Source organism: Epinephelus moara, chromosome 4 (assembly GCF_006386435.1).
Source record: "Epinephelus moara isolate mb chromosome 4, YSFRI_EMoa_1.0, whole genome shotgun sequence".
NCBI classification, from domain to species: Eukaryota; Metazoa; Chordata; class Actinopteri; order Perciformes; family Serranidae; genus Epinephelus; species Epinephelus moara.
The window spans coordinates 28,220,789-28,243,329 of NC_065509.1; the positions used below are offsets into that span (position 1 = coordinate 28,220,789).

General features: G+C 42.0%; 1 protein-coding gene across 1 annotated transcript; it reads left to right on the plus strand.

Moving 5' to 3' along the window:
* The first annotated feature begins 2,843 nt into the window (after window positions 1–2,843).
* On the plus strand, window positions 2,844–22,459 carry LOC126389174 (FK506-binding protein 5). Its single transcript, XM_050042720.1, has 8 exons — window positions 2,844–3,021; window positions 4,714–4,893; window positions 5,274–5,462; window positions 8,938–9,114; window positions 9,714–9,855; window positions 17,138–17,754; window positions 19,341–19,485; window positions 20,128–22,459. Exons 1-8 carry the CDS (start codon window positions 2,926–2,928, stop codon window positions 20,838–20,840), a joined length of 2,259 nt encoding a protein of 752 aa, XP_049898677.1. The 5' UTR covers window positions 2,844–2,925; the 3' UTR covers window positions 20,841–22,459.
* The last annotated feature ends 82 nt before the right edge of the window (window positions 22,460–22,541 follow it).

Consider the following 22,541-nt stretch of genomic DNA (forward strand, 5'->3'; position numbering starts at 1 on the left):
GAGAGGCCTTGCTCCAAGTTATATCCTAATGCGACCCAGCAATTTGTCCTCTGTGGGGGACATGACACCAAGGCCGTCATTTCCAACATCACACGTAGTCGATTTGAGTCCTGATGTGTTAAAAAAAAGAACATCCTGGGCTTTTAAGTGGTGTAACGCACGTGAGGATGTCCCCAGCAGAGCATATCCTGTCTTTACAAAAGAAGGGATTAAGTGATCATATTTATACAGAGAAATTGTTTCGGTTCCTCATAATGATGGTTTTTTTTATGAGAGTCTGAACTATATTACATTACGTTTTTAGAAGTATATGTTCATTTTAAGCCTTTCAAAGTACACATTCTAACCCGTGTCCTCTTTGGGGACAGTGAGACTTGCTTCCTTTCATTTTCCATACTTGAGGAAACAGCACTGAGGGAGCCAGAAGAGATTTTGTTAAAAATGAAATGAGGAAAAGTCAGACATGTAAATTTCTTTGTCTGATTATACACACTGTGTATAACCAGTTAAAAGCATGCAAAAAACCTTTGATAATACATTTCTTAAACATGAATTTTATTATGTAACGTTAATGTCAATGTAATGTACTTTTGATTGACATTATGTCCACTATAAGTGACATGTTATAAAACATAAATTACATTTCTGAGAAAAAATATTTGCGATATGTTTCTTCCATCCCAATTATCTAGTTTATGTTTAAAAAATCAACACAACAAACATTTTTTCTTTCAGGTCTCAAGAGGTTAAAACTGACTTTGATTGTCCTTTGTTCCTTCTCGCACCCTGAGATCCTCAGATGCATCTTTCCTTGTTGTTCCTACGTCTAGATGAATTCACAAAGGTGATAGAGCCTTTGCAGTCAGAGCTCTTGACTTTGTAATGACCTGCCTGAGGAGATCAGGGCTGCAAACTCAGTCTCATCTTTTAAATCACGTCTGAAAACCTACTTGTTTAAAACTGCCTTTTGTTGATTTTACCTGCTTCATTATTGCGTGTTTTACTCTGTATTGTATATTCTGTTTTTAACACTTTTATCTTGTTTTATTTGTCTTTTATTCAAATCACTGTATTTTGAAAGGTGCTATAGACAAAGTTTATTACTATTATTGTTATTATCACTGAGCATACAACAGGATAGACGAGACTTGGATTATACTGCATGAGGTGTGTGAGACTTTGTAAACAGATGCTTTGATATAGTTGTGCTGTTAAACACAGACCCCTTTTACTTAAATTCATCAAGAATTTTCTCAGTTTTTGGATTTTCTGTTGACCAGACATTCCTTTAACATATGTAATATGACTTTTTCTATGAGATCTGAATATGTGGGCAGGGTTTAGGAAATATGGTGGTTTAAATCAAATCCTTCACACTACATCATGGGCCATGTAACACCAAGAGGAGGAAGGTGGCAATTAAAGGTTAAATTCAGAAATTATACCTCAATCAGTGGCATCTGTGACTCAGAAGGTAGAGCAATTCATCTACCAATTAGAAGATCAGTGGTTTGATCCCTGGCTCCTCCAGTCTGCATGTTGAAGTATCTTTGAGCAAGATACTGAACCCTAAATTGCTCCCCGTGGCTGCTCCATCTGTGTGAGTGTGTTACCTAGCTTGTACAGGGTGTGTGTGAATGGGTGAATGGGTAAAACGTGCTGTAAGTGGTCAGATGACTAGAAAGGCCCCACACAACTGTAGGTCCACTTACCACACTAATTGATTTCATAGGTTTACCAGCTAAAATCCAAGCACACACACACACACACACACACACACACACACACACACACACACACACACACACACATCCTACCATATTACTCTGCTAGCTCCTCACATTAGCTAACAGTCAAGTGCAGCTTTATATAATGGGTTAGCCAGTCACTCTGAATTACATTTCATTGGTTCAATTTATGTCAAGATGAGTCATCAAAAATATTTTATGCATTACAAGGAAGAGAGATGAGAGGCACAGATTTTTTTTGGCACATATTTAGCACGTCACAAGAGATTAACAATGATCACAGGGACACAAAGTTAAGAACGAATTTGGAAAATGTATTTTTCATTTCACTGTGTCTTTAAACAGGGTTAGGTTTTAGCTGACTGTGGCACTGGCAGCAGACAGTATTGTATCTTTGTTACTGCTTACTAATGTTTTTAGTGTAACTTCTGCTGAGCTCACTGGATTTAAACCTTATTGGGACAATTTAGACTTAAACTCAAAATCCCAGGTTTAATCATTTTTGAGTTTTTCACATATTAGATCTCTTCCTGTTCAAATTAGAGCTGAAATCATCAATCTGCAACTCTTTTTATTTGCTACTAAAGTCATTTTTCAAGCAAAAATTGGATATTGGATTTGCTGCTTTTCTTTGTCTTCTGTGGTCATAAATTGAAAGTCTTTGGGGTTTTGAGAGGATAAAAAAGAGAAATTCATGACATGACCTTGGGCTTCAGGTTGTAATAATCAACACTGAAAATAACTGATCGTTGCAGCCCTGGTTCAAATTTAGGCACTGTTACTGTCAGAGGTTAATGAGCCACTTCCTCTCCACCCTCCTATGTAAGGTAGAGGCCTCCCATCAGTGCTGCTTACGCTTCCTTCCAGAATGATCTTAACTTCTTCGAGAGTGATCTGGGCCTTTCTCGTGGGTTCTGTGGTCATCCCCGCCTCTCCTGCTCCTTTCTGCAGGGATTGCCCACCAATCGCAGGGGTAGGCAAGAGATTAGCTCCTCAGATTAAAGTGTCCACCTCCAAACCCTGCTTAATCCTGCCATCTGTCAGAGAGCAGCTAACCAGCCAAGACTCTCTCCACTAGGCTAATTAGGAAGCCAGAAGAACACAGACCCAGAGAGGGGAAAAGGAAATCTCCAAAACACACACTTTTCTTTCTGGTACTGCTCAAGGCAGAGTGACAATGGAGGAGACGTACCTGCTCAACCATCCGGGAGTCAGGAAGAAGATTCTGGCAGGAGGCTCTGGACCGCTGCCACATTTTCCACCTGGGACAAAGGTAGAAAGTCACAGTTAATACGATAACCTAAATATCACTAGACTAAAACTCAATATGATAGGAAATTAGTCCTCACATAATTATCATTGTGATGTAATTAATATTCCAAAGGGGAAAAAAAGTCTATTTTTATCCATGTGTTGCATTGCCCACTTCAATTTGACCCTGTTGAATTATTCATTAAGTGAGGAAATGTATTCTGTATCTGGCTCTTACACACAGAGCAAACATTTGGTCAACCAAATTGCAACATGTTTTTTGGCACAGTGTCTGTGTTTCTGTTCATCCACTGATCCGCTGGTCACCGACTTTTTTCCCCTCCAAGTCAAATCCAGCCATATGGCACCAGGCCTGGACACTGTGACAAACATTTTCCATGACAATGCCAGCATGAATTTACCTGTGTGTCTGAATTACAATGTGTGTGTGTGTGTGTGTGTGTGTGTGTGTGTGTGCGTGTGCGTGTGTGTGTCCGTCGCCAGTGAGGTGATTCCCAGTAGCTCACACAGTTATCATACCATTATACACAATCTGTCAAGCTATAAATAGAAGGTTACATGGAGCCAATGTAATTTGTACAGTCGGAGAAATGGTGAAGACTTTTCCCGTCTTTCACATGCACACAAACAGATGGAACACATAATGAACACCAGCATGTATGTGTTACATAAGGAGTGACAGAAATATGTGACAGTATTCAGTCCAATTAAATATTTTGAAAATACATACATCAAGCATATTGTAAAGGTTGACAAAGTGTTTTTCTCCATCTGTTGTGAACTGTTATGTATCAATGTCAGAGAAAGGAGAATAGAAAACATACATAGCCTATATGTACCTATACATGGATACGTACATTATTCAAGGACCTCCTGTGAAACATTTCCACAGAGGATTCTTCAGTACATGAACTCAATTTGTTTTAAAGGAATACTTCACCCCCCAAATAACCATTTGTATATCAACTACTCACCCCGTGTTACACTGAATTGGTAAACAAAACACTGTTTTTCTCACATGCCTCCCCGGTGAATGGAGAATCCATTAAAGGAGAAAATTCAAAATGAACTGAAGTCATTGGGGTCCAAGTTAAGACCTTTGCACACTGAGTTTGTTTTTTTCATCTGAAATTGTTGCATGTCTAAAAATAAATACGATCTCACGTTGTGTCAATCATGTTTGCACACTAAGTCCAAAACTTTTGTCTGTTATTAAAATTTTCCACGTTTTTCACATCCGTCAGAGCCTTTAGAGACATTTGACCAAGAATATAGAGCAGAGTGGCCTTTTATTGTGGCCAGCCTAAGGCACACCTGTGCAATAATCATGCTGTCTAATCAGCATCTTGATATGCCACACCTGTGAGGTGGGATGGATTATCTCGGCAAAGGAGAAGTGCTCACTAACACAGATTTAGACAGATTTGTGAACAATATTTGAGGGAAATGGTCTTTTGTGTGTATAGAAAATGTTTTAGATCTTTGAGTTCAGCTCATGAAAAATGGGAGCAAAAACAAAAGTGTTGCGTTTATATTTTTGTTCAGTGTATGTAACAGCGTGAGTAAGTGATTAACAAATGATCATTTATGGGCTGAAGTATTCCCTTAAAGTAAAAAGTAAATGATGAAGAGTTTAATTCTTTAATTTCCACCCTCTAACACTTTCCATCCCCTGCTTCCTCTTCTTTCCCAGCTGGTTTTCAATTTCCAGACACTGCTGGACAACTTTGAACGGACAGTGATCGATGACAGTCGACTGGCTGGCAGGCCGGCTGAGATATTTGTTGGGAAGATGTTCAAGATGGAGGTCTGGGAGACCCTGCTGATGTCTATGAGGGTTGGAGAGGTGGCTGAGTTCTGGTGTGATGCTGTTGTGAGTTAAACTACAGACTTTACACACACATACACACACACAGACAGATATTAGGCCTCCTAAAAGAGGTCCTAATGAGTGCTCATGAGCGAGGAATGGAAGCTTTGCTTGTCATTATGATGCACATTAATCAACCTTCTGAAGGCTCCTACATGCTCAGTATTATAAACACAAACAGAGCAATCTTTTTGTGCAAATTTAAATGGTTTTCCTTTGGAGAAAAACGTAATTTGCAAGTGAAATTGTGGCCATTTTTTGTGTTTTCCTTGTAGGGCTGATTGGCGCTGGCTGGCAGCACCGGGGGGTTAGCGTGATTAAGTGCTTCAATGTCTTGTTGCAGACCCGTTGTTTATGTTTTTGTTGATGAGATCATTTTGCAGCACACAGGCTTGTACCCCATCGTGTCCAAGGGAATGAGGCTAATCGCTCAGGGGAAAGACCCCCTAGAGGGCCAGAGACACATGTGCGGCATGGGAAACTTGTTCCACTATCACTCCACTGGTTACCCAGAGCTGGATGAGCTCATGAGAACTCCTCAACCACTTATATTCATCATGGAGCTGTTGCAGGTAAGCACCAGTGGCAAAAAACTATATGTCACAGTGGATAGCAAAGGAGATGACAATGTAGAACAATCATCTGTCCGCTCATTATCAGCTTTTCTCAGATTTGAGACTCTGTAAACATAAGCTGACAGTAGAAAAAGACATTTACTTATTCATCCAGCCCTCCTCTTAGAATCGAGGCACTCCTACATACTGTTATTTGAAAATCCAGTGACAGAGATGACAAGTTCTCCTTCAGCTTTGAAGGAATATGCTATCCAGAACAAGCTTGAGACTCACCGGGGGGTCCAGTAGAGGCAGGAAATTAACATCCTCCCCGTTTCAGAAAACTTCACAATGCATTTCCCCACACAAGTTGACAGCCCTTCAGTGGTGGAGGAAGTACTCAGATCCTTAGCCTAAGTAGAAGCAACAATACCACAATGTAAAAACAGTCACAAGTAAAAGTCCATTTAAAATAACAATAGTACCAGAAAAATGTGCTTACAGAGATTCACACAACTTTAACCTGAGCAGATCTAATCAGCAACACAACTGAAAACATCTGTTTGGTTATGCAAGTCCTTTAATCTTTAAATATGCCATGTTTCATAGGTAAAATCAAAGTAACAAGCTGTCAAACAAATATATAAAAAGTATACATTACCCTCCGAAAGATGCTGGAGTAGAGGCATAAAGTACCTTAAATTCAATATCAAATATTTTGTGTCGAGATGTTTCCCGTATCTCATATGGGAAACATCTCTCCGGTGGATTACCCCTCCAGGTTGTGGGAGAGTTACTGCCTCAAGCGAGGGAGTCCAAGGATCTCAGGGTTTTGTTCACAAGTGAGGGTAGACTGGAGCGTGCAATGGACCTGCGGTTTGGTGCGGCTTCTGCAGTGATGCGGGCGCTGTGCCGGACCATCATGGTGAAGAGGGAGCTGAGCCGGAAGGCAAAGCTTTTGATTTACTCATCCATCTATGTCCCAACCCTCAACTATGGTCATAAGCTTTGGGTAGTGACCGAAAGAATGAGGTCGCAGATAAAAGTGGCTGAAATTAGTTTCCTCCATGGGGTGGCTGGGCTCAGCCTTAGAGATAGGGTGAGGAGCTCAGACATCTGGAGGGAGCTTGGAGTAGAGCCGCTGCTCCTTCGTGTTGAAAGAGGTCAATTGAGGTGGTTCAGGCATCTAATCAGGATGCCTCCTGGGTGCCTTCCGTTAGAGGTGTTCCGGGCACGTCCCACTGGTAGGAGGCCCCGGGGCAGACCCAGAACACGCTGGCGGGATTACATATCTGGAAAACGTTGCTGGGGGGAGGGTCTGGGGTGCTTTGCTTGGCCTGCTGCCCCCGCAACCTGGCCCCAGATAAGCAGATGAAAATGGATGGATGGATGGATGTTACCATACCATTTTGTCCTTTACTGATTCCTGAAATTGCATATCGGCAGACACCGATAACTTATCCAATACCATTGCTTAAAAAATAATAATTGAACAGCTGTTTCCTGCCATCCCTGCATGGATGTGAAATAATTGCCATCATTGTTATACGGCATGGCTCCGGTTAAACCCTTTGTAAAACTTGAATAAATACATACAGACAATGAACACAATATAACTCTCTTTTATTATCTAATTTGATATTTTGCTAGCAGTTAACATTACATTATTTACAGAAAATCCATTTCTCTTTGCTGCTCTAAAACAGTAGTTGCAAGTGGCTGGGGATGACAACTTGCACTGTAGGCTGCTGTTTCAGAGCAGTGGAGAAGAACTGATCACTGGGAGAAGTGCCGTCTTATCCATGTGTGAAACTACTTTAAAGTTTGTCAATGAATAATTGATTATGTGGTACTGCAAAGGTGCAGAGACTTGTGTACTTGTTGATACCCAATCCAGCATCCAAGGCGGTATCAGAGGCATATCTGAAAGTGGTATTGGAACAACTTAAAGTTTGTTTTGAGTAAATGTACTTAAAAGTAAAGTTTGGATCTTTGGAAGTGGGGTTTTATGAGGTACTTTGGTCACAGTATTAAGGCTCAGATGACTTTAGAGGACTAGCAGCGATGAAGGCCTCCTGCTGCATCACCTAACGTCACCGTGTCTCGGCCAAAGAAATTGCACAAGAACACACTGCAAAGACTACAGCCAAGGGTCAGCCAGCACATACGTTCTGCGCCTGCTTGAGAGGAAATACCTCTCCGCACCAGCAGACGACGTTTGTCTGTAATCCTCAATCATAAAGGGAAATAGGAAGACCATCTTGATGCTTGTTAGCCAGTTAGCATATTATCAACACAATCCAACAGTGAAAGAACAGAGCATATATACTGTGTGCCAGTGAATGACAACACAAATCATCACGAAATGTTTCAGCTGAAGAGTTCAGTGGCTGAAGCAAAATAAACTTAGCTTATGTAACAAGTTTGTTTTGGTTTCACTCCCTCTTGACTTAGGCTGTTTGTTTACTTTCCTCACTTCCGTTTCTCTTCTCATGCCCTGAGCTGAACTGCCAATCAGTGATTTTATTCACTAATGGGCTCCGCTGTAGCGACACCAATTCAACATGTTGATACTGCTGTGGCTTTCATGGCAGTACTCCTACCCTCTTCTCCAAACTCGGGGTGTGCAAAAAAAAAAGCAGATGAGGGGCAACATCACAACAACGAGGGCAGCAGACGCTCACCAACGGCCCAACTTTGACCAATGGCTGACCATTGGCTTAGTATGTCAGGGCCCTTAAACTACCTACAGTAGTTGGCGGTTGGTCAGTGTACCCTATATTCAGACTACTTTCACTGCTTTACCTTGATGCAGACAGCCTTCTCTGACAGGGAAGCCATTAATGGATTCAGTTCCTCTCCTATGCACTTGTCAAAGCCACCAGACTTCATTGAGAAAAACAGTAATTTTAGCTCCCTGAACACAGGAGCTTCCGGTCTACAGCTGCGTCAGTCACGTAGTTCGTTTTTGTCATTGTGTGACTTCAATGAATTCGGACTAATCCTTTGAAACCTCAAAGTCACACAATAACACAATCAAACTCACTGAGCCAGGCAGGTTTGGACCAGCAGCTCTTGTGTTCAGCGATATTAAATTACTGTTTTTCTCAATGGGGTCTGGCTTTGAAGAGATCAATTAAAATGGTTGCCTGTTGGAAAATGCTGACTGTTAGCAAGGTTAAGTGGTAAAAATATGCTAAAAAATTTTTTTTGCTGCTGCCCCCGTCCACAGCAGTATATTGCTTAGCTTTCATGGCAGTGCTCCTACCTACTTCTCCAAACTGGGGGCATGTTGACTGACATCTACTGTAGGTAACACACTGACTATGGATAAGTACCTCATACAGCCCCACTTCAACCAATCCGAAGTGTCCTTTTAATTTCTTTCAGCCACTTCTACCTACTTAGCATTCACTCGTGCCTCCATCAGTGGAGTTTTTCTCCTGTTAACATACTCCTTCTGTTGTGCTTCTCCTGCCTCGGCGGCTTCCAGGTGGGAGACCCCATGTCCTACCAAAGAGAGTCATGGATGATGGAAAAGGATGAGAAGCTGCAGACAGTGCCAATTCTCCACATGCAGGGCAATGCGCTGGTCAAGCAGAGACGATTCAGAGAGGCTGCCAGCAAGTACAAAGAGGCCGTCCTGCTGCTGAAAACAGTCCAGTCCAGAGTGAGTGAAGGATTAGGCAAGAAAGATGGGATAGGGGGAGCAATATGAGTGATGTGAAAGCTTGTTAATATTGAGGTTTTCTCGTGATTTTAGGTTTTTGGGACATGCAACTGCAGCTCTTTTCCAGTGGGAGATTCCTGTTTTCCTGTTTTTCTCACTGTGTCTCTGATTACAGGCAGTAGGGTGGGAGGGCTGGCAAAGGAAAGAGGAGGGAGAGCTGTGGAGAACTGTCTAAGATGAGAGGGAGAAGTAAGGCTGAAGGAATACTGGAGGGAGAGTTATGTATGAGATGTTCTGATAAGAGTGGAGAGGATCCTTTTGTGTGAGAGAGTGATTTCTGGCAGCTTTGGACATATTCACAAGTTTGATGTTGGAGGCTTACAGATAGATGGCCTGTGCGCTAACAGCGTGTAAAGCTCTGCTCGGCAGAGATGATGCTCTGGGTATCCTTCAGTGTCCCAAAGTCATGTCATGTTTGAGTCTGTGTGAAAATATTTAAAACTACAGAATTCAAATAATTTATTAAAATATGTGTAGGAGATGCCAACAAACACAACAGCACTGATCGTGGTCCTGTTCTTCCATCTGTGCGTGTGTAGGAGATGCCGGGTGATATAGACTACATTAATTTGGGTCGAATGATCATCCCCCTGGAGCTGAACTACTGCCAGTGTATGTTGGAGCTGGAGGAGTATTACGAAGTTATAGAGCACACCACCGAGCTGCTGGAGAAACACAAAGGTAAATGCCTGGTTGGACTTAGATTGAATTGTATTCCGATTACTAATTAATCAATTAATTTTCCATTGTCACTTAACTTCACATTCACACAGCTGCAGCAGTTTTGGGAAATATGCTTATTGGCTTTGATGCAGAGAGTGACATAAGAAGACTGATACCACTCTCATGTCTGATGGCTAAATATGTGGCCAAGCCAGGAGGAAGTTAGCTTAGCTTAGCATAAAGACCTGAACCAGGGGGAAGCAGTTAGAGGAAAGGTAATTTCAAAATAAGATCTCTTCTTTGTCCAACCTATTCCTCCCAATCATAACTGAGCTCAGTATAACATCACTGTGAATTTTTTTACCATTTTCTCATACTTCTTAATTTCAGCTTATGAGAAATAGCCTTTCTCTTGGGCTTGATCCTAATTGAAGACCTTAAAATGCTCTTTTCCCTCTCTCACTGCAGTCATCTTTATTTGTCTGATATAATCAGCTCTTGGGATAACAGTGAGATCCAAACTTGTCTGATAAATGAGCCTGCACAACTTTAGAAATTTGTCTTAGATCAAATTCAAGTCTCAACTCTGGGTGTTTTATCTGTTCTCAGAGTTGAGGAACCTCTGAGAAGCCTATGAGCACAGCTAAAGAGCTACTGCTGGTTTATTCTTTTACTCCTTATTTTAAGGTTTTGGAGAAATAGAATAAATAGTCTAATAAATACTCCTATTTATTGCACATTTGTGTGTATGTTTATGCTTGTGAGTTTGTGTGTTTGTCGGCATGTGTTTGCCTGTTTTATATATTACATCATTTGTGGAAATGTGTGTTGGTGTGTGTATGTGTTGTTGATGTGTATATGTTATGGTACTTGTTTGGGGGGAATCAGTTAACATGGTAATGGCAAGTCTGAATTGGTGGCCAGAGGGAGGCTTAGCCATGAAGACATGATCCCCAGATATGTATATGTGTTCCATGCCGTGTGTGGTTGCTACATGTTGTGTATGTTATTTGTCTTAATGAAAAAAGTACAGCAGAGGAAAGTACGGATTAAAAAAAGAAAAGACTATTGTGAGCAGCAAAATGTTCCTCTAGGTTGTCTCTTTCCAAATGTAAAAATTCATATTGCCAGCAACTTTAAAGCTACAGAGCCAGGATAGCTGTTTGTGCTTTCAGTATTTTTGCTAAGCTAAGCTAACTGTCTACTGGCGGTAGATTTGACAGTTACACAGAGCTAGAGCTAGAGGTGTGTTGTCCGCAAATGTTTAATTCAAAAGAACATTTTGGGTGAATGAACTGAACTGAATCACTTCCTGAAATGATTCGTTCAGTTAAGCTCAATGCAGAAGTTTGGGGTGAATGTGCAGGGACTCACTGACTACGTTTACATGCACACTAATACTCCAATATTATTCAGAATTTCATATGGGTCATTGAAACAGCGTATTCTATTTGGTTATTCACAATTTAGGCCTTTTACTGAATTTAGCATTTTCGGATAAAGATACATGGGATATGCCGGGTTTAATATGCGTCTCAATCAGGGTTTTTACAGCATTTTGCAACACACAACCTCTCACTTGCATGCCCAAAAGAAAAGCCCACATATCTGGTTGAAAGGAGACACATAACTTATTTTTAACATTAGCTAAGACTTGGATATCAACAGGTTTTTGGATATGTGAAAATATTGCAATGCTGACCTTCACAAGAGGGTGGTTGAAGGAATGAAAGAAGGAGGCTGTGTTCATACAGTCAAACAAATCTGCCACCGGTGGAAAACCTTTGAAAAATCCTCATTTTAAGCAAAGAAGCAGTATGGCACAGGTAGCTCCAGCTGTTCCACATTTCCATATTTTGATATAGGCCTAATAAACAGTGGATGTGGAAGATGCAGGTAATTTTACACCAAGAAATCTAGTAACTAAACAACTTTCACCGCCTCCAACGCTGTATCCAGTTCTCTTTATACATCCATGATGTGACCTGAATCTGACCAAGACACCGAGGACTCTATTGACAGGTCACAATTGTAGTGATTTGTCAAATGTCACACCCTAAACCAACCCTCATTTATCATTCATTTGACTCTTTATGGGACCAAAATTTACAAAATGAACACCACGCTTTAGTGAGGAATTAAGACTTAATGGGGTAATAAATCAACTGAGAAGTAGGGTAATTTTCTTATAGACTTCTTTACAATCCAAATTCCCTTTGTAACTGGTTGAGTAGCCCCCTGCTGGCCATTAAAAGAAATGCAGGTTTAAGGCACTTCTGCATTGGCTTCACTTCCCAAAGGCTACATCTGCTTCTTTTATACAGTCTATGGCTGGTAAACTGTTTTCTTTAGGATGCAAAAATAGTCTGCACACTAAGCTGTGTTCCGATAAGTATTCAATTAAATTACCTCAGAGAAAATAATTAGAGGAGCATAGTCTGGTATGCGGACTGTATTTTTTGGTCCCTAGTTTTTTATCATCTGGATGTGCGTGCTTTCTTTAACTTAGCGTGAAACTATTTTCTTTAACCTTTAAATGGAAGCCTGGTTAGTTGTTTCCCCCCAGCTTTCAGTCCTTGTGCCACACTGAGCTAACCATCTCCTTCTTTAACATCGTTTTTAACAGACAGACACAAGAGTTGTAACAATTTCCTTTTCTAGCTCTCAGCAAAAAAAAAAGCAAATAATAGTATTTCACAAAATGTCAAACTACTCTTTGTATTCATGTTCACGAAAAGCTGCTCAGTGATGAGTAAAATGAGAGCCTGTACCGAGTTACTTCCACCCCTGGATATGAACACTGAGAAAAACAATGATTTCAGAATGTTGTAAAATTTGACGGGTCAGGGTCTGAAGCCCGCGCTGGCTTTATTGCGGTGGCTGTGGCATGTAGCAGCTGTGTATTCATTGAGAGAGCATGTAGGAGGGCTGCAGTTGACATTACAAAGGGTTTTACAGTTGGAGCAGCCCTGGGCATTGTACTGTCATACCCATGGCTACTCATATAATCCTAGAGGAGCTCACATGCTGGCAGTCTCAACTTCAAAGCCTTATGAATTATGCCCCTCACCCAGAGACAGGATCCACAGAGGCAGCTTTTATTTTACTCTCTGTCCCTCAGCCCGGAGTCCCAGTTTTATATTCGTCTTTGTGTGTGTGTGTGTGTGTGTGTGTGTGTGTGTGTGTGTGTGTGTGTGTGTGTGGCAGGAGGTGGTGTACAGCTGTGGATGTGTGTGCCTGTATTATGTTTGCGCTTGAGCTCGTGTGGCAGGAGAGAGGGTGTAAACTTGTTTGGGAGTGAGCATGAGATGAGAGTGAGGCAGTATCGTGGGAATGATGGACAGGAGTTCTAAGCTCCACTGACCCATTACAAGCTGTCGTCACAAAGCTGCAGCCCTCTTCATCGGGCTTATAAGAGTGATCCATCCCACACCAGCATCACTCCACCTTTCCCTTCTTCTCCTTTTCTCCTTTTCAGTGTCTTTAGTTGCCATTCTCCAGCCCTTTTCTGGCTCCACAGAGTTTCATTTCCCCCTCCTTTCTACTTTTGTCTCCTCTTCCTCTCAACTTTAATTACATCCTTCCCCTTGGTGTTGTTCCTCCTGTCGTCAAAATCATATTGTCTGTATCAGTTCAAGTCAGCCACTCTACTGCTGTTTCATCCCCTCAGCCCAGTTGCTCTTTAAAAAAGCACCCAATGGCGGCTCGCTGCAGTGTCTCGGCTTGTGCCAGAGGCGACAAAGAAATCTGTTTAAATGTTGGCTGAATGAAGATTTAGCGTTGAGGGAAATTAAATGCAGAGGAACAGAAAAACTGAGCCTTCAGTGGATCTCTGACAAAGCACATGAGCCTATTCTACTGAAGCAGAGGAATCACAGTGTGTTTATGTGTGTGTGTGCATGTGTTTAAAAAGAATAGCACAACATTCTGGGGAAAGATATTAATCTCCTGGTGAAGAGTTAGATGAGTGTTACACCCTGAGGCCCCCATCAAGGTCATGCTTTCCTTGTTTACTCACCCTTGTCTCTCGTTGCAGGTACTTCCTGCCCCTGTGTGTTTCCCTCCTGTGTGATTACCTGCCCTGCCCTGATTGGTTTCACCTGTCCCTCATTACCTCTCCTCCCTTGTGTATTCAGTCCACATGCCGCCCTTTGTCTGGTGCCAGTTCGTTCTCAGTTGTTTAAGCACATGTTCGAGCCATTCATTCTCAGTGTTCTCTTTGGTTTGATCTAATTTTTGCATCTTTGTATTCTGCTTAAGCCCTCTGCCTTTGGAAACCTTTGTTTGTATTTTTGGACTGTTTTTTTCTGTGCACCAACCTTACCTTACCTTTTAGTAAAGACCTTGTGTTTTTGAGTCCTGCAGCTGAGTCTTCTCTTTGTTGGTCTGATAATGAGAAGATTGATGCCTCTCTCGTGGTAGGGATGGGCGATACCAAACTTTTAAAATTCAATATGATACAGATATTTTTAGTTGCAACTTCACTGATATGGATCATTTCTTTAGTGGGTATGTGATTTTTTAAATTAATGGTCATTTTTTAGAAAGAAAAGATTAATACACTTAAGTAAATTACATGAGACACACCGGCCATTAATAACAAAGTTTTTACAAATTAATAATGGGCATGTCTTGTTTTTGTCCAGCCTCCTTATAACCTTCAGGGTGTGTTGTTTTTAAATGTTTGAAGAGGCGTCTTATGTTGCTTCTTTGTCACAAATAGTCCATCTTGTTGTATCTTTATCTACAGGTGAAGAGAAGCACCACACAACGCTATGTTTCCATTCTGCCGTTCTCTCAGTGTGCGACTTTGCATGCTTGGTGCTGATGTCACATACACAGATCAGCCAAAACATTAAAACCACTGGCAGTGACGTGAACAACATTGATCATCTTGTTACAATGCAATGTTCTCTTGGGAAACCTTGGGATGTGACATTCATGTGGTTGCCACCAGACACGCTCCACCCACCTAAACACCAGTGCAGACCAGGAACCCCCTCTCATGGCAGCGGCACTTCCCAGTAGCTGTGGCCCCCCAGCAGGACAATGTACCATACCACACCACAAAAACTGCTCAGGAATGACCTGAGGAACATGACAAAGAGCTCAAGCCATTGACCTGGCCTAGAATTTCCCCAGATCCTCATCTGATCAAACATCTGTGGGACGTGCTGTTACCCGGCCTTACAACCCACAGGACCCAAAAGATCTGAAGCTAATGCATTAGTGCCAAAGGACACCCTCCAGAGGTAATGTGTTAGGCCTTGACAGATCAGAGCCAAGTCTGGTCCAAGTAGCACCAACCATGGATCGGCGGTATCTCTGGGGTACCAGCACGTCCCTCAGATGTTCGATCAGATTGGGATCTGGAGTATTTGTAGGGCAAGTTAATGCCTTGAGCTCTTTGTCCCATTCCTGGGGTCATTCCTGCGCAGTTTTTGTGGTGTGGCATGGTGCATTGTCCTAATGAGGGACCACTGCCATAGACCAGTGCCGTTGCCATAAGGGGGTTCACTTGGTCTGTAACGGTGTTCTGGTGGGTGGAGCGTATCAGGTAGTGATTACATGAATTCCAGGACCCAAGGTTTCCCAATGGAATATTGCACTGTAACAAGAGGATCAATGTTATTCACTTCAACCGCCAGTGGTTTTAATGTTTTGACTGATGGGTGTATGTTTTCACAGTCATGTGACACACGCCAGCTAAATATGTCAGTTCCGTTTTGGCACAAACATCATACAAAAGTACTGAAAACATCTGGAAATGATGCAGCCACCCCTGTTCTGTATTTATATAATTTCATTGTTGATTTTTAAGTATTTTATAGAGGTGTTTTTTCTATTTTAAGAACAGCAACACAAAAAACAAACACATAAACACAAACAGCACAGACTAAACAAAAACACATCTCTGTAGTGTTCATAACATTAATGATTCAAAAGTCCATCAGCACAGCACTAATACTTGTATCATCAGGTGACATACTCTACACATCAAGTCTGGAAACAAACAAACAAACAAACAAACAAAGGTCCCTATGATACAACCAACGCAAAAGAAACTAAAGCCCACTCCCTCCATCTGTATGTTACAACTGTAGTTCATTTCAGAACAGTGTCTCGCTCCTATGACACGTTTAGTCCTTTTATAAAAGACAAAAACTGATTCCAGACAAGCAAATATGACTCTCTATTGTTATGCACATTGACTATCATTAACTCTGTCATTAACTTAACCCACTCTCTATATTCAGGTCTGACTTGACTTTCCCAGTAGCAAAGGATGATCCTAGCAGCTGAGATAAAACCTGTCAGGGTGAGAGCAATCTGGAAATCCATCGGTAAAAAAAAAAAAAAAAAAAAATTCTTCCTTTACAATGTAGATTGCAGAATCTGTCTTGAGAGATTAGGGTGAGAGCAAATGCTGGTTTAGAGATGTTGGGTAGACATGACCTGTCCCCCAAGAGGCAAAGTTGAACTGATTCAGACACAGGCACACTTGATTTGTTAAAAGGAATCAATACCAAATGAGTAGCTTGTGAGTACTGAAGTCTCGACATAAGGTTACAGCTAAAAGCAAGTAACCTTAGCTGAGCACAAAGACTGAGAACGGGGTGAAACAGCTAGCCTGGCTCAGTCCAAAGGTACAAAATCCACCTCTGAAGCTCACTAATTAACTCACTATATCATGTTTGTTTTATCCACACAAAAACGAAACTGTAAAAATGACAATTTGCTGTTTTATGAGGAGTTATGTGTCTCAGTATTTCTTGGCCAGGCACAATAACTGCCCATAAATTGAAGAAAACTGTAGTTTTGTACACTTTGTTCCTTACAGTTAAAACAACAAGATTTAATGTGTTAATTAGTGAGATGTAAAGGTGAATTTTGTTATAGCTGGATGGAGCTCGGCTGGCTGTTTGCAGTGTTGGTGCGGAGCTAACTGGCTGCTGGCTGTAGCTTCATGTTTAACAGACAGACTTGAGAGTGGTAAAGGGAATAAGCATATTTCGGATAATGTCAAACTTTTACGTTAAGACACAAGGCTTGAGTTCAGAATAAAGATGCGTGCATTTTTGGTTTATTTTTTGCTGTACAAACTCAAGGCTGGTTGGACTTACACACACTGACACTACACACCCACACAGTGTCCCAAATGCAAACAAATTGCCACCTCAGCCTCAGCAGGCAGAGCAGGTTTATTATTCAATATCTCAGGGTTAGACATTAATAACTCTGACTTTATTCATGCTTTTCTTCCCTCATCATCCTGTTGTGTTATTTTTGTGTTTCTCAGACTTGGTGAAGGGCTACTACAAAAGAGCCAAGGCCCATGCTGCTGTGTGGAATGAAAAGGAAGCGCGCAGAGACTTCAACATGGTGGCCCACCTGGACGTCACTCTGGCCTCTCTCGTCAACCGAGAGCTGAGGGCGCTGTCAGAGAGCATGAAGGAGAAGTACTGGGAGGAGAAGGAGAAATACTGGAACATGCTGGAGAAAAAGGAGAACACAGATGAAGATGAAGAGGAGGAGGAGGAGGAGAAGGAGGTGGTGGAAGACAAAGGGAAACAAGAGGACAGTGAAAGTGTGACCACAGAGAGTAAAGATGAAGTGGAGGAAGAAAAAGGTGAAGAAGAATCTCCGTCTGTTATCTGTGCTGAAGCCCATAAAGAGGAACCCGGGGGAAATAAAGTTACACCAACTGAGGGAACAAATAACAAAGAGGAAGCGAGCTCTTCTGAGATTAATCCAAACGCTGCCAATAAAATGGATGGAAAGGACTGGCAGCAGATGTTACGACTGGTCATGTTGCTGCAGAGCGAAGGAAACTTCCTCATGAAAGAAAACCACTTTGAAGAGGCTTCTGTGAAGTTCAAGGAGGCCTTAGAATACGTGGACCACCTTCAGAATACAGTAAGTGTCACTGAGTATGTAGTGAAGTGATGTAGAAGCATGCACACAAGTACAGGTGGATCATGAGACAGTGGACACCTGAGAACAGATATGCCAAAGGCCCCACCACATACACAGGAGCAAGACACACAGAGTTTGCAGTCGTTTTCTGTCTCTGCGTCATTGTTTTGTGTCTCTTTGTGGTCATTTTGTGTCTCTTTGTAGTTGTTTTTTGTGTCTTTTTGTAGATGATTTGTGTCTCTGTAGATGTTTTCTGTCTCTTTGTAGTTGTTTTGTGTCTCTTTGTGGTTATTTTTTGTGTGTTTGTGGTTATTTTGTGTCTCTTTGTATTTGTTTTGTGTCTCTTTGTGGTTATTTTTTGTGTGTTTGTGGTTATTTTGTGTCTCTTTGTATTTGTTTTGTGTCTCTTTGTGGTAGTTTTGTGTCTTTTGGTGGTCATTTTGTGTTTGTAGTTGTTTTGTGTCTCTGTAGCTGTTTTGTGTCTCTTTGTGGTTATTGTGTGTCTCTTTATAGTTGTTTAGTGTCTCTTTGTGATTGTTTTGTGTCTTTGTGGTCATTTTCTGTCTCACTGTAGTTGTTTTGTGTATCTTTGTATTGGTTTTGTGTCTCTATGTTTAGTTTCTCTTTGTGGTTGTTTGTTGTCCTTTTATAGTCGTTTTGTGTGTCTCTGTGGTCTTTCTGTTTCTCTTCAGCGTTGTTTTGTGTCTCTATGTATTGGTTTTGTGTCTCTTGAGGTAATTTTGTAATTTCTTTGGTCACTTAGTATCTCACTGTGGTTGTTTTGCCTCTTTTAGTAGTTATTTTTAGTCCTTTGTGGTCTTTTTGTCTATTTGTGGTCATTCTAAATCTCTCCCTGGCTCGCATGTGTTAATTTGAGTCACATTTTGCATGTGAAGGCTACAGAGGACACTAACACTTTGAGCCCCTGGGCTTAGGCCTGTTCAGTAATCCATCCATGCACACGAGAAGTAATGTAGTATTTTCTGGAAAATGTAAAATTAAACCTTCTATGATGACACTGATTGTCCAGGTGGATGTGAGGATTGATGCAGAGCATATTAACAGTCCACTCCATTCAGCGTGACGAATGGATGGAATGTGCCAGAAAGAATTCTCACAAAAGGATTGTGGCTCGCAAACTATAATCATCTGTCATTGTTTCTCTCTCTTTTTTTTTTTTACTGAAGAGCAGCTGTGGCATTGTAGGTAGCGAAGTGAAGAGCAGAGAAAAGAGCGCTAAATATAACAGCACAGAGATATCACTATGACAGCGCTCGCCTGGGCTTCTTTTCTCTGCTCCCTCACTCCTGCCACACCTCGCTGTCTAATTCCCTCACGCCTTTTACACGCAACAAACTTCTTCTTCTCATCCACCCACCACCTTCAGTCTTCATTCTCCTCCTGTTCTTACATTCCTCCGCCCTTTACCTCATCTCTGTGTCCTTTTCTTCATCATTCCTACCAACCCCTTATATCTTCATCGCTCTTTTCCGTTGTCACGCTTCTTGTTTCATCTTCTCGACATTTCCTCTGCCATCTATCACCTCCACCACCGCCTACCCACCTTGTCCTCTCTGTGTGCTCAGCAGGTGGATCAACAGGGCGAGGACTGGGAGTCGCTGGAGAAAGTGCGTCTTCCTCTCACTCTCAACCAGAGCCAGTGTATGCTGGAGCTCAAACAATACCAGCAAGTGGTGGAGCTCAACAACGAGCTGCTAAAGAAACATAAAGGTAATACATGTTAGTGTGAAGATGAGAGTTTGAAGCAGGGGAGGGAAGAAAAAGACGTATTTTGATGTAGAAATATAGGTACATGGGTATATATAAACATGCTCGTTTTTTCCCCTTACACACCTTCATTTTTGAGCTTAAAAATATCAAGATCAGTTGCGCGTACAAATGCCTGGCCCTCAGCAAACGCCTTCCTTCTCACTGCAGCAGTCCTTGATCTCTCTGTTTACCAGGGAAAGAAGAAACCAAACATTCACAACCGCATCGCTGAGTCTCTTCTTTCGTTCCCCCGGCTCCCACCCATGGACATCACAGCCAAAAATGAATTCATTGTTTTCTTTTTGTTTCTGCTATGACTGAATTATTTATAGTTGAAGCTGATGTGAAATGGTTGTTCTTATGCTTTCCTTTTCCCTTCATTTACTTCTCCCCAACTTTCGTCTTCTACTTTGTCAGTTTCTGTCTCACCGCTGGTGTTCAGTGCAGTTGTTTCATCGTCCATCTAGTAGTTTATTTCACCCTAACTTTTTATTCATTCCCAGTTTTATTCTTGCTGACCTCCTGTTTCTTCTCGATGCCTCATGTGGTGTTTATATGTCAACATCTCAGTCATTCATACTCCTACACTGTCTTTTCCTGTAGGAAACTTTAAGGCTGTATACCAGCGGGCACGAGCACATGCTGCTTTGTGCAACGAAGATGAAGCTCGGAGGGACTTTGACATGGTGGAGAAATTAGACCCAACGTTCAGACCGTTCGTCCGCCAGGAACTGAGAAAGCTGGCTGAGAGAGTACGCACCAAGCACGCCCTTCAGAACAAGACATACTGGGATACAACACAGGAGAAGTGGGGGCCTGGTGGGAGCAAGGCAAGGAGTGCAGCAAGAAAGAAGTTCGTCAAATGTGCACAGAAAGGAAAAACTCAAGCAGATAAGAAGACAGAAGACAGTAAAGCAGAAGACAAGGAAAGCTCAGAGAAACCCGCCCCTGCTGAGACGCAGGGAGCGGATGATGCAGGAACAGAGAAAGATCCAGATGTGAAAGCAGAGCAGCGTAATAAAGAGCTCGCGAGTGGGAGAGCGAGTGGAGAGGGGTTAGATAATGAAAATATAGAGAGTGTCGCGGTTCACGAGGACGGGCAGGGTGCACCAGATAATCAAGCGACAGATAAAGATAGCGATCCCGCGCCCACCAGCACAGGCAACGATAATGTAGTGAGCAAGAGATCAGTGAGGGATAAGGGCAGCAAGAAGGTCAAATGCCAATCAAGTGCTGCACCGGGCTCAAGCAGAACAAGCAAAGGGAACAAAGCCACCTGTGATAAGACAGGAAATGGTGGCACTCAAACAGAATAGACAAATGGGCTGGAATTGTTAAAGGAACACAGGGGCTTTACCTTGCTGTAAGGCAGCCATTTCCGATGGGAAACTGAAGCCGTTAAATCGCTCTTGTCAAAGCCAGACTCCATTGGGAAATACAGTAATTTAACATTACTGCCAAACACAGTAACTGCTGGGCTACTGCCGCCTTCATCGGTCAGTTTGTTTGTGTTACTGTGTGATTTTGGCATTTTAAAGGGTTAGCTCGGATTTACTAAAGTCATACAATAACACAAACAATCTTACTGATTGAGGCAACGGTAGACGAGCAACTCCCATGTCCAGGGCACTAAAATTACTGTTTTACTCAATGGAGTATGGTGGCTTTGACGAGAGCATAGATGAGGGACTGAAGCCGTTAATGTCTTCCTGGTCGGAAAGGGCTGTCTGCAGCAAAGTCAAAGTAAAGCTGTCAAAATAGCGTACAGTTAAAGATATACTAGGCCAGACTTTCTTAAAGAACAATATATAGACTCATACAGAAGTAATCCCCCTCAATCTTCACTTATGACCCACTCTCAGTGGGTGGTGGTGTATTATTCCGCAGAGACTGTGTCCTCTGCCTATGTTTTCTTCTAGTCTGTGTTCGGGATGTTTGTGGAAGTGTACTCGCAGAGCACTCAGGTGCAGTTGGGATTTTTAAACAAAAAGGTCGCAACCAGGTGCCAGACCGTAGGCAGCACGCAACCTAGACACACAGTGCTGAAAAAATGCAATAAAGCAAGGCAAAACGCCAAACGAGAGTGAATCTGGGGTTGGCTTTACTCTCACTTTCGCTGGCGAGTGTGTTTAGAAATAGTAACCATCAATTCTGCATAGTATACCTTTAAACTAGGGCTGTCAAGGGCTTAAAAAAAAAAAAAATCTAATTCATTACATGCTCCGTGATTAAATCATCTAAAGTAATCACATACATTAACTTTTGCTGTGAAAGTATTTCAAAAATTTCAGTTAAAATGAATTTTGGCAGATGTGTCTTGTCCCCGTCCTCTACCACTGAAACTGATCTGCAGTCCATTGCAATACATTTTGCATGGGAGGTAGACTGTCTGAACGCCTGGTTGTGTGACTTGACGAGACTGCCTGCTAGCGCTAGCACAATAGGCTGTGCTAGCTCGGACCTCCAGGTTCGCTGCTAAATGCTTTGTGTTGAGGTGATATTTCAGGCTTGAAGTACTCCGATGGTACGAAAATACCTTACTAATGTAAAAGTTCCATTCACGGGGCCAAGCAGCGTTGTCTCGTCTGCCTCCATCATGAGACAAAGCCACTGTGGCCTTCAGTGACACACTGGGTCAAAGGGCACCACAGAACGCGATTAATCAGCATTTATTTTGTTAACGTTTTTTTTTTCTGTGATGAATTAATCTAAATTAACGACAACCCTACTTTAAACTAATACTGATTTTTTTAGGTGGCTAAAATATATTTTGCTGCTGCCCCCCCGTCCACAGCAGTACATTGCTAGCTTTGGCGATGGTACTGTCTGCTTCTCTAAACTGTGTGCGTGCAGACTGACATCTACTGCACTGACTATGGATAAGTACCTCATACAACCCCACTTCAAAAGACCTGAACTACCCCTTTAGACTAACAGTATTACGGGTGTAGGAAGTGAAGCAGCAGGAGAGATGAGTGATAAACAGCCAAGCCTCAAGTCTCAACAGGAAATATTGA

What these genes read in the sequence shown, in the direction of transcription:
- LOC126389174 (XM_050042720.1), top strand. Translation starts at nt 2,926, where the DNA reads ATGGAGGAGACGTACCTGCTCAACCATCCGGGAGTCAGGAAGAAGATT. An exon ending in ATTTTCCACCTGGGACAAAG is followed by an intron (nt 3,022 to 4,713) that starts GTAGAAAGTCAC and finishes CTTCTTTCCCAG; the next exon opens with CTGGTTTTCAATTTCCAGAC. An exon ending in GCTGCTAAAGAAACATAAAG is followed by an intron (nt 19,486 to 20,127) that starts GTAATACATGTT and finishes CTTTTCCTGTAG; the next exon opens with GAAACTTTAAGGCTGTATAC.